This window comes from Atheta coriaria, unplaced genomic scaffold, assembly GCF_025399875.1.
Source record: "Atheta coriaria isolate IRGN ID8LTWV9N9 unplaced genomic scaffold, Caltech_Dcor_3.1 hic_scaffold_10_pilon, whole genome shotgun sequence".
Classification (NCBI taxonomy): Eukaryota; Metazoa; Arthropoda; class Insecta; order Coleoptera; family Staphylinidae; genus Dalotia; species Dalotia coriaria.
In genome coordinates this window covers 2358055-2371249 of record NW_027045452.1, presented here as the reverse complement: position 1 = coordinate 2371249, position 13195 = coordinate 2358055, and the positions used below count along the sequence as shown (strand labels likewise).

General features: G+C 33.4%; 1 protein-coding gene across 1 annotated transcript; it reads left to right on the top strand.

Annotated features, from left to right (window-relative positions):
• The first annotated feature begins 5870 nt into the window (after window positions 1–5870).
• LOC135800766 (carboxypeptidase D-like) lies at window positions 5871–13185 on the top strand. Its single transcript, XM_065314084.1, is given in 19 exon segments — window positions 5871–6355; window positions 6419–6624; window positions 6677–6832; window positions 6885–7051; window positions 7126–7349; window positions 7352–7528; window positions 7583–7740; window positions 8565–8871; window positions 9147–9346; window positions 9410–9568; window positions 9640–9803; window positions 10022–10428; window positions 10639–10793; window positions 10971–11334; window positions 11638–11831; window positions 11888–12031; window positions 12280–12434; window positions 12507–12895; window positions 12959–13185. Coding segments are annotated over 19 exon segments (4113 nt in total). The 5' UTR covers window positions 5871–6123; the 3' UTR covers window positions 13114–13185.
• The last annotated feature ends 10 nt before the right edge of the window (window positions 13186–13195 follow it).

Sequence of the window (13195 nt, the reverse complement as noted above, 5' to 3'; positions counted from 1 at the left end):
TTTATCAAATGTTTGAACAAACGCTAACAGAATACTATCAAAAGAGAGTGGTATATCGAATGTCCATTCCAAAACTCATTTGTATAAAGTGATCGATTTGTTAAATTTACTAGTAAAAACAATGTGCACAAATTCAATTAAGTGATCATTTTACTTGATCCACTATAATGATACATACGCATAAATTATAATAAATTAATTCTTTAGAACATGATATCATTGAAAAATATTAGTAATGTGCGGAGATACCGATGAGAATGTTAGTGGTATACTGTAGAGTTGTCTGTGAATATGCTTATCCGGTTAATTGCCACTGTTCATTTCCAGCATGATCAGTGCATTGCGTACTACAGTCCTTTCCATACAGAATTACACCTTATCAGATTCCTTCCTTGTGCAGTTCAAATGACTACGACGTAAACATGATGCCGTCAATACATCGTTGAAAATCCGATCCATTATAAACGAAATAATAGGCACGAGGAAGTCAAATTTAATCCATTTCAAAACTGCATGATCGAAAAAAGGAACAGCGATATGAAGGCAATCCTTATTCTGAGTAGCAAGTCCCTTAAGACGTATCTTAAATATTCTGGTGACTTTGGTATCAATGTAGTTATCATTACGGCAAAAGGATTGAATTACTATATTAATGGTCATACTAATCTCGTTCGAAACGAACTTGTTGTTTTGAATTGCTGGAACATTAAAAAAGGCGATTTACGGATGAGCCGGGTTCCGTTAGCATCGATGCGTTCTTCGAACCTAGGTGGAAGAAACATCCTAATGCCATTATTACAATGGAAGTTCACGACACTTATGCCCTCAAAATAATAACAAACTCAAGGTATTTATTTGGAATGGACCCATTAATCATTTCTCACTTTGCAACGTATTTAAAAGTTATGCTCGAACCAAAACTCACAACTGAAGATATTGTTGATGTTGCAAATGAAAAAGGAGCGTTCCTATTAGCCCGACGAACCTCAAATCAAGTTTATTTTCCACAAACATATCCAGCAACCATTTTTTCATATGTATTCATAGTTCCAAAGCCAGGGTAAGTTGCAGAATATAATATGCAATACAATAAAAGTGTGTCGAGTAATAACTGTGTAATTTTATATTAAAAATCGTAGATTAGCCAATCATTGGTTGCAACTCATACAAGTGTTTGAAATTCCACTATGGACATTGATACTACTCTCAGCACTATTTGCATTGGGATACTTTTGGTTGGAAATAGTTCTAAAGCAATCTATTGCCAAGACACCAATTTTGATCGTTTTGCGTTTGTTTTTATTGCAACCATTGACTAACAATGAAACACCACGTCATTTCCGTCCCCGTATTATCCTAGCCCTTGTATTAATGTTACTAGTAATATATTCATCATTATTTTCATCGAGCGTTGTTACTCAAATGGTGATGCCTAAGTATGAACCAGGAATTAAAACTGAAGATGACATTGAGAAACATGGTATGATAAAAGTCTTTTATACCAGCTTAGGTAGTTCACTGTTTGATAAAGCTGGAGATTATTTTCAGGTAAATTCGTTTATTTACTTTGTATGCTTATTAATGACGTTTTATATTTAATTAGGACGTGGAGGAGGTGATAAAACTTGTTAAATACCATGATGATCTGGATCAAAAAGTAAAGAGTGGTGCTCAATTAGCTCTACAAACGTTTCTAACCGGGACAGGACGTACGAGATATTGCCCATCTTTTTCTGCAATTAATATTTTCTTGTATTTATTCTAGTATCATTAGATTTACGCATAATCTATAATGCAAACTGTCAACTGTTAAGGCATGGAAATCAATGGGCTTTTACTCATATTATGGCACGAAACAGTGTGTATGCTTCTTTAATACCCGAATTAAATGATTTTATCTTGAGATGCAGAGAAACGGGATTAACTATAAAATGGGAATGGCATATGTATCGGGAAAAGTTTACGATGTATGAAATATTAAGATTTTTAGACTACAGGCCGGAAGCAATCCATCCAAGGAAACTAACACTGGAAATCTTTCAAGCGCCATTTTGGTTTTTACTTATTGGCATGCTCCTTGCAACTTGTATCTTTTTGGTTGAAATAGTGTGTAGCTGGGTTGAACACAGCAATGGCGCAATTCATATTACCATTTAAAAATATCACTATTTATTAAAATATATTTATTTTTGCCATTTAGAAAGAGCTGCACTACTGAAATCCATATTGCATAAGGCCTAAATATGGTCGAAATAGATTATTATCTGCGAGAGGTTAGCTGAAAATTGCTGTGATTTTTCAAATTTCATTTTATCACAATTCTACAAAGAGCTAATTTGTTGTGTATATGTGGGTATTATAGATAAGAGAATAAGTTGTAATATTTGCGTGTTTCATTGGTATTTTATGTCATGAACTGTTCAAAACTCAAGCAAATTTTGTTGATAATGATAATGATTGATAAAATATACTGCCACCAGTTACTAAAGAAATATTAAGCGTGCTTTCTTTTAATGCTAATGGAATTGATTATGAAGAAATTGCCCTGCTTGAAATAGAATAATAATAATAGAATAATGAATAGATTAGCAAGTTTTAGCGAGTTTAAGAACGTTTAACTACGCGATCCTTACGCTAGTTCTTCTACTTCCACTCTATATCCATGTTGAGGTTTTTAAACTTAACTACTTTAGTCACGACCTGGGCGGCATTTTATCTTTGTCTTATAATATATTCTTTTTAATTGTTTGCTACAAAAACATTTGACGCATCGTATTGAGGCAAAATCAAAATAGGTTGTGGGGCGCTGTGTTTCAAGAAATTGAGTGAATTATAATGAATGATTAATAATCAATCAAAAGTTATATCTTATAGTGAATTTTCAATGCAAAATAACATATAACATTTGAGAAGAATTTGACTTTCTCATTTTTTAAATGCTAATTTTGCAAATAATGCGAAATTGTCTTTGTAAAACTATTTCTGTGAGTGAAACATGTTTGTCTTTTTTCAGAACATGTTAAAACAAGTAAATATTAAATTATCTGATTACTTTAATAACAAAATAATTGATTACTCATATTTAAAAAAATCGGCTTTTGATGCCTTTTGAACACATTATTTTACCAAAGTTGCTATTAATGGTATCTGCACTAACACGAACAGACTACTAGCAAAAAAGAGAGTGACTTATTGAATTTCCATTTCGAAAACTTATTTGAATATCGTGATCAATTTGGTTTAATTTATTCGTAAAACAATGCGCATTTATTCAATTAAATGATCATTTTACTTGATCTAATTATAATGATACAAATACATAAATGACAATATATTATCTATATTAAAACATGATATCGTTCAAAAATAATAGTACGTGTGAAGACACTAAAGAGAATGTTTATCTACACTACAGAGTTGTCTGTAAATTTGCTCATCAATGTAATTGCTACTCTTAATTTCCAACATGATCAGTGCATTGCGTATTACAGTCCGAACGAAAATCCCTATCCATACAGAATTTCACCTTTATCACAATCATTTCCAGTAGTTCTAAATGACTATGAATGCAAACATGGTTGTCGTCAATACATAGTGGAAAATCCGCAAACGTACCTGTTAACCGAATTTAATCCATTCAGAACCTGCATGGTCCGACAAAGGAATGCCGATATGAAAGCAATCCTTATGCTGGGTGACTCTCTTAACATGTATCGTAATTTACCTGGTGATTTTGGTATCAACGTAGTTATCATTGTAGCAATCAAATATTATTACTATGTTTATGGTCATACTGATCTCGCCCGAGAAAAACTTGTTGTATTGAACCGTTGGCACACTATGACGCGTCAATTTATGAGTGACCCGGGTTCCGTTAGAACCGATACGTTCTTCGATAATAGGTGGAAGAATCATCCTAATACTAAAATTTACTTTGAAATTGAAGTATACTATCCTCACATGTTCCCAACAGCGTCAGGGACATATGGAGTTGACTTGAATATTATTTATCACTATACAAGATATGTAAAAGTTTTATATGGGCTAGATTTCATAAATGAAACTTTCATTCAAGCGGCATTTGAAAAAGGAGCGTTCCTATTAGCCAGACGAACCTCAAATCAAATTTATTTTCCACAAACATATCCTACCACCATTATTTCATATGCATTCGCAGTTCCAAAGCCGGGGTAAGTTGCAAAATAAAATGTGCCACACATTAAAAGTGTATCGATTAATAACTGAGTAATTTAATATTAAACATCGTAGATTAGCCAACCATTGGTTGCAACTCATACAAGTGTTTGAAATTCCACTATGGACATTGATACTACTTTCAGCACTATTTGCATTGGGATACTTTTGGTTAGAAATAGTTCTAAAGCAGTCTACCGCAAACACACCAGTTTTGACCGTTCTGCGTTTATTTTTATTGCAACCATTGACTAACTATGAAATACCACGTCATTTCCGTCCCCGTTTTATTCTAGCCCTTGTATTAATGTTGATAGTAATATATTCATCATTATTTTCATCGTGCGTTGTTACTCAAATGGTGATGCCTAGATATGAACCAGGAATTAAAACAGAAGATGACATTGAGAAACATGGTTTGATAAAAGTTATTTATAACAGTTTAATTGCTTCGTTATTTGATAAAACTGGTAATATATATGAAGTAAGTTTGTATATCTGGTCTATATGTTAATTAATGACATCATATATTTTATTAGAACCTGGCTGCAGTGCGAAAACATAACGAGTACCAGTCAGATCTTGTTCAGAAAAATAGAAGGGGTATTCGAATGGCTATACAAAGATTGGTAACCGAAACCGGAAGTACGTGATTTGCGATTCTTGGCATAATTAATATTTTTCTATGTTCATTGTAGTATCATTAGATTTACGTATAATCAATAAAGAAAACTATCAACTCCTAGAAGATGGAACACAATGGGGTTTTACTCATATTATGGCCCGAAACAGTGTGTATGCTTCTTTAATTCCCGAATTAAATGATTTTATCTTGAGATGCAGAGAAACGGGATTAACTATATACTGGGAATGGCAAATGTACATGGCAGGGTATCATATGAATGAAATTTTAAGGTTTTTAGACAATAGCCCGGAAGCAATCGAACCAAAGAAGCTAACCCCGGAAATTTTACAAGCGCCATTTTGGTTTTTACTTATTGGCTCGCTTCTTGCAACTTGTATTTTTTTGGTTGAAATGATGTGCAGCTTAGTTAAACATATTAATGGTTCAATTTACATTGCCATTTAAAAATGTCGCTGTTTGTTAATATATGTTTGCATGTATTAATGTTTGCCATTCAGTAAGTGCTGCACAACTGAAATCCATATTGCATAAGGCATAAATATGGTTAAAATTGATTATTATCTGCGAGATGTTACCTAAAAATTGTTGTGGTTGTGCTGATTTCATTTTATCACCACTTTGCATAGGGGCCCATTGGCTAAATATTTGTGAGTATTATAGATAAGAGAATAAGTTGTAACATTCGTTCGTTTAATTGGTATTTTGTGACAAAAAATAATTTTGTTTACCTTACTTTAAACACGGATGGCAAAAGCCGTAACGAAAGTACTTTAGTCACGGGGTGCTTGCGCCTGCGCATTTGTCTACGGTGCATTACAAGCCATATGAAAAGATTTAATTTGTATTACCATTTAAATAAATCACAGTTTGTAAAATATTTTGTTGGCTTTGCACAATAAATATTGCTCCAATGTCTGTCATTAAAATCAACCTACATTAACTTCAAGTGTTTGTCACTTTCAGTGTTACCCACATATCAGCATATAATAACATTCATAAGCCTCCATTCAAATATATATTTATATCGAAATACGAGTATAAGCAAACATGCACGTGTGCAAACCTTCATTATCTGTCGAAATACTGTGCGCGCACAAGCACAGAAAATCTATAAAATCCTCCTGCCGCCCCCGCTCTGCCGGCGCCACGCAGGCGCGTTGTCACTGACGTCAGTGCATCGCCGATATCAACCATCAACACTCGCTGCAAAGAGTTACAACTCAGTAGTTAACCGTACAGTTATCAACACTAATACTGTAGATAATAAATTATTGTTGTCAAAGATGACATTCCGACGGTATGCCTTCCTGGCACTCCTGTCGATGACGACAATCGCCTCCACCTGGCAGTTTGAGTTCAAGCATCACGACAATACTGAATTACCGCTGGTTCTCAACGATGTCCACCAACGGTGTCCACATGTTACACGCGTTTACACTTTGTCCGAGAAATCTGTCCGTGGAATACCTTTGTATGCTATTGAATTTGGTATGCAACCAGGCAAGCATCAACCATGTAAGTAACATAACCTCAATATTTACTCAACATGATTTTTATTTACATTTTTATAATGTTTAGTGATACCTGAGTTCAAATACGTCGCTAATATTCATGGAAATGAAGTGCTTGGAAGAGAATTACTCCTCAAACTTGCTGACCATCTATGCTCGAAATATCTTGCAATGGACGATGAAGTTATTAGCTTAATTCGTTTAACCCGTATTCATTTGATTCCCAGCTTGAACCCGGATGGATGGCAATTGGCAACGGACACCAAAGATGAGGTAATATATTATTAATTAATTTTTCAATTAATCATAACCTCAATTGTTTTAGGATGGAAGGCAAGACGTTGTGGGAAGATACAATAATCATTCCGTGGATCTGAATCGAAATTTTCCTGATTTAAACAAGATTATGTACAGTAATGAGTTGTACCACATTGATCACAATAATCATCTGTTAAATCAAGTCAACAGTTTGTCTCAACCAGTAAGAATTGCAAATTTTAATTGAATTGATTATTTATATTGATTAATTTCAGTTGGAACCTGAAACTAAAGCGATGATTCGTTTAATCATGCAAATACCGTTTGTTCTCTCCGCTACTTTTCATGGAGGTGACATGGTTATTAATTATCCTTATGATGGCAGCCGTACTGGCAAAGAAGTGGGGGAATATGCCAAGGCACCTGATGATAGACTATTCAAGTATGTAATATTTAAATATTCTTAAATATTAGTAAATTTATATGAATTATAAATTACCGATTATACTTTATTAGGATGTTGGCTTTGAGTTATGCAACACATCATACAGACATGGCCGATCCTACACGCGCAGCATGCGACGCCATTGATATACCTTTCGGCCGTCAGAGCGGAATTACAAATGGCGCCGCCTGGTATAGCTTAAAAGGTGGACTGCAAGACTTCAACTACTTATCAAGCAATTGTTTGGAGCTGACTTTTGAGGTTTCCTGTCAAAAGTACCCACCTGCTGAGAAATTGAGAGCGAATGGGAACGCAACAAGCAGGCAATGATTTATTACATCTGGCAAACTCACTTGGGCATTAAAGGCATCGTATACGATATGGATGTGAATCATCCATTAGCAAATGCTGAAATACACGTTGTGGATATTACGAATGGAAATGATGAACATATTGGACATGAAATCACATCAGGTTTGCACTTATCACGTAGAATTTGATTATAAATTTTAAAAATGTGTTTTTCAGCTCATTATGGTGATTATTATAGACTTTTAGTACCTGGAAAGTACAAAGTCACAGCTTCGAGGGAAGGATACCTGCCGAGAACAAGAATTGTTAATGTGCATCCGCATAATATCGGACAAGGAGCACTGAGGATAGATTTTCCTTTAACCAGACTTTCGGTAAATATTTCTTAAAATAATTTAATTAAAAATATTTTTCTACTTCCACTTTTAAAATGCCTGTTTTTCACAGTTTTAAGACATAAAAAAATATACTTTAAACACGGATGGCCAAAACCGTGATTAAAGTACTTTAGTCACGGACTTTAGTCACGGGGCGGAGTTTGCTCTTGCGCATTTGCATTTAAAAGTTCGTTATGCTTGTTTTTAACCAATTTTGTGACAAAAACTCTCGTATAACTACTTTATACTTAATATACTATTTAAAATTATTTTATAGACGGATTATTATGCTCAAAAGTTAACGGAGGAAATGAACCACAATAACTATGAAGGAGGTGCCGCCTGGAATGAATAAGACTTGAAATTATCGATGTAATCTAATGGAAACTTGAACAAAAAATTGAACTGATTTATAGTTTATGTAAACAGAAAATCATCAGCTAGTCAAAGTCAACAAAATACCACTACATGTACGAGTATTGAGTATGTCGTATCTACCGAGTGTATAATGAAATTAAATCATTTCATTTTTATGTTATTTACTTATTATTATATGTACGTTACTTAAATGCCAGTGGACTGGATTATATTCGTAAAATAATGTTTATGGAATGTTAAATCATGATTTATATTTACTTGTGCAAATTATTTATGAAAGAAAAAAAAAACAATATTTTAGTCGATACGAAGTATTTTTTCTAATACCTTTCCAAACATTTCTGGCAGTTGGTAATTGGTGTCAATTATCACCATCAAGCACGAATATTTTTGTGTTAATGTAAGCATTATTCATTGTGTTATTGAACTGTGACACTGTCAAGTTTAGTATTGAATCATTAGTTGATGAAATTACTTGTAGTAACATTTTTTTAAAGATGCATAAAATTATTTTGATTGTATTTGTGGGGTTTTTGGTGAAACGAAGTTTATCGCAATCTTCTTCAGAGCTATTAAAGAATGAGCTGAGATTTATGCATCATAATAATAATGAGTTAATTCAAATCTTAAATGGTGTCAATCAGCAATGTCCAGAAATTACTCAAGTATTTGAGTTAAATCCATCGACTGTGAATGGTAATCGTTTGTATGGAATTATATTTGGAATAAATCCTTCGGCTCATGAACCATGTACGTAATAAATTTATTATTTTTTGATTATTCAATTAATAATCATTACTATTTTGTTTCTTTGGCCTATTGCACACCTATACTTCCAAAAAGATTCTCGATTTTAATTTACAGAACATTTCTTATTTCTGCTCCACCCCGTGACTGCAACTTGTGATTAAAGTACTTTAGTCACGGCCTTGGCTGTTCGTGTTTTAAGTATCACTTTTTGTGCCTCAAAACTGTTTTTAAGATAGGAATAGAAAATTGATTTAAATTAATATTTATGATTTTAGTAATTCCGGAGTTTAAATACGTAGGCAACATTCACGGAAACGAAGTTGTGGGCAGAGAATTACTCCTACGTTTAGCTGTTTACTTCTGCGATGAATTCCATCGCGGTAATCCTGAAATTCAGCAGTTAATACGCATGACAAGAATACATTTGCTTCCATCTGCAAACCCAGACGGTTGGGAAACAGCCACAAATGCAAATGTAAATAAACATATACTTTTTTTAAATAACCATAAGCAATAAAATAACTAAATTAAATTTTAGTATGAAGATCGGAATTATTTAACCGGAAGAGCTAACAATAATACATACGATTTGAATAGGAACTTTCCACAGTTAAATCAAATTGTTTACAAGGAAATGCAAACCAATCCGGCAATTAATCATCATGTACAAAATTATTTAACTAAACTCGCTGAACCTGTGAGTATTTGCTTTCCGAAACTTTTATTTCCATAATTTTATTTTATTTGATTTATTTTATCATATTTCAGTTGCAACCGGAAACAAAAGCCCTAGTTAAATGGATGTTACGTGAACCCTTTGTACTTTCGGGGTCTTTGCATGGTGGTGCTTTGGTCGCCAATTATCCTTTCGATGAATCACGTCATGGTGAAGGGAAATCGTATACTGCATCACCAGACGATGAACTATTCAAGTAATTCTTATCATTTGAATTGTTGAGGCTTTTGCTTGATGAAATTCTAAAATTTAGATCTAGCCTATCTTAATCTAACCTAACCTAATCGATCCTAATTTAACCCAACCTAAGTTTTTAATAAAAATAGTGAAATCTATACAAACTTATTTTTTAGTAATAAATGAATTCTAATGATTCTAATTCAAATTAATCCATAATTATGTGTTTTATTCTAGATCGATTTCAAGAGAATTCTCCTTGAAACGCCCATCATCATACGCGGCATCTCGTCCAAATGGTGGCGATGAATGTAATGCATTCGATGACTTCAAAGATGGTGTCACCAATGGCGCCGCGTGGTACAGTCTCGCCGGAGGCATGCAAGATTTCAACTATTTAGCAACAAACTGTTACGAAATCACACTGGAATTGGGATGTGTTAAGTACCCCGACGCTGATGTGCTTCCCAGACTTTGGTTTGAACATAAAGACGCTTTGATTGCTTTTATTTGGCAGACACATATTGGTGTCAAAGGCATAATAACGGATGCCTATACTGGTCAAGCAATAAAAGATGGGGTTATACATGTTGATAGATTTGAAAATGGCCGCCGAAGTCCAATTTGGCATGATGTTACATCAGGTATGATTATTTTACAGTTTTTTTCTACTTGCATCTTTTTTTTCACGGTTTTTAAACGCAAAAAGTTGTACTTTAATCATACATGTTCAAAGCCGTGACTAAAATACTTTAGGCACGAGCTTTAGTAAAGGGTGGAATATGCGATGTATTAGATTATAGAATGTGAACCATAATTATAACATATAATCATCATTTCACACTTTATTTCAGGCACTGATGGAGATTACTACCGATTATTGTTACCTGGCAGCTACCTTATCACAGCAAATAAAAATGGTTACCAATCTGTGACTAAAGAGATTATTGTTTATGTTCGGTTACCAGCCGCAGCAATGCAAATCGATTTTCAACTTCAACTTCGTAACGCTTCAAAATGAAAAATGATACTCGTACATACGTAAGTGGGAGTTAACAACATTTATATATAAATTCGTTTGTCATATGAGATTGAATTTTGATATAAGTAATAAACATTCAATTGAATTGATATTGTTTTTTTAATTAATGCCAAACCTGCCATATAAAACCATATGTCGTAATATTGTCGTTCTTTTATCAAGCACAACGTAGCAATGTATATTTATACTTTATTACTATTCTATTTTTGTGATTATGTCAGATTTATGAATTGTCAGCTTTCCGCCACAAACACAGATTTAAAAACTAACATGATTGATATTGGTCGACGTGTTGTGAATGACAATTCTACATCAATTGCAGTCAAGTATAAAAGTGATAGTGAAGTGCACCAATATCGAAACAATAAACAAACTGGGAGTTTTTTAATTGCGTTGCAAAAGAAATGCCCGAAAGTATCTCGGTTCTTTGCATTGCCAGATCGCACTTCTAAGGGTGAACCAATTGTTGGAATTACTTTCGGAATAGTTCCGCATAGACATTTTAAATGTATGTAATAGTATAGTAAATAAGGTTGAATAAGAGCGAGCGTTTAATGAATCGAGTGTTTAACAACGTTTAACCACGTAATGCTTACGTCTTATACCGCACCGATGGCAAATGCGCAAGTGCAAACTCCACCCCGGGACTAAAGTACTTCAGTCACGGTCTTGACCGTCCGCGTTTGAAGTACCACATTTTGTCTCTCTAAACAGTGAAAAACTTGCGTTTTAAAGGTGGAAGTAGAAAGATAAAGTTACTGTTTGTTTAATATGTGAAAAATAAATTAATTATATTTGTAAATTGTTGTAGTGATACCAGAAATAAAATTGGTGTCAAATGTATTTGGTGGTGACCTGATTGGAAAAGAATTATTACTAGAACTGGCGCAATATTTATGTGAAGCAAGTAATAAAAGAAATTTGAATGTTATACAGTTATTTCAAATTACTAGAATACATATTGTGCCCTGCATGAATCCTGATGCTTGGTCAACCACGTTTGAGGTAATTATTTACAAAATATATAATTCGATGTTTTGTTAATATTTAATTAATTGTAGGAGTATACTCGTATTACCACTCAAGGTCGCAATAAAAATATTAATAATAATAATCTTGTTAGCTGGAATGCCAAACTATTTAATCGCTACGTCGACGATTTATTATGTAATAATATTTCAACAAGTTATCAATTACCATTATATGTAAGTATATAATATTTTAGCAGTTACTTGTTAACAACGTAAGTTTAATAAATATTTCGCTTAGAAGTACAAACATCCCCTACTAATATTATAAATGCGAAAGTCCTGATGTTTGTGACACTTTCACGCAAAAACTACTTAACCCATCATCATGAAAATTTGTACACATATTCTTAGTGGTCCCCGAATGGTTATAGGCTACTTTTTATTTAATAGAAAAATATTTTCAAAATAAATGAATTTTCCAGCTTAGTCAAGAGACTCGAGCGATGCTCAACTGGTACCAAAGAGAACAATTTGTCCTTTCATTGGACATCCGCTCTGGTGGAAAAAAGAACAATTATCTCACACCATCATCCAATCCATTGCAAAATTTACGAGCACCTGATAAAGATATATTCAGGTAAGTATATCCACCTCCACAAAACATAAACTTTATAACTACTACTTTTCCAAACCAATTTTAATTGTATAGATACCTTGAAGCATTATATAAAAAATATAATCCTTCTATTTTACCATGGTGTGCAGGATCCAATCTCCCACGTACCACTAACGATATCAACAATATAATAACAACAAATACAGACTCAGCCCTATCTAATTACAACTACAAAATTCTACACTGTTTGGAAATACAAGTGCAAGTTGATTGTCTCGCAATCATTCGTAATCAACAAGAATTTTATAAACTTTGGTTGCTCAATAAACCAGCTCTGCTGAATTTCATGTGGCAAGCGCACAATGGAATCAAAGGAATCATCTCCGATTTCGACAGTAAAGAAAGCATTCCTAACGCTTGTATGAAAATTTATAAGAGTTCTGGATTTAAATCAGAACGGCTCGAAAGGAATACATGTTCAGGTAAAAATCACCAATTCTAAACAGTTTAAACAATCCTATCCTAATATTACTTATATATTACAGCTGAAAGTGGTGAATACTTTCGACCCTTATTAAACGGCATCTATGTTCTAGTTCTACATGTGAAAGGCTTTCACCAACTTACACAAACAGTTGAAGTAGATAATGCAATTTATTGCGGTGCGAAAGAATTGAATATTGCTTTACGGAAAGCATGAATGATTTATGTATGCGTTGCGATTTTTGTTTTATTTTTATAAGTTATTAAACGGTTATTAATTCGTTTACAATTGAATTTTT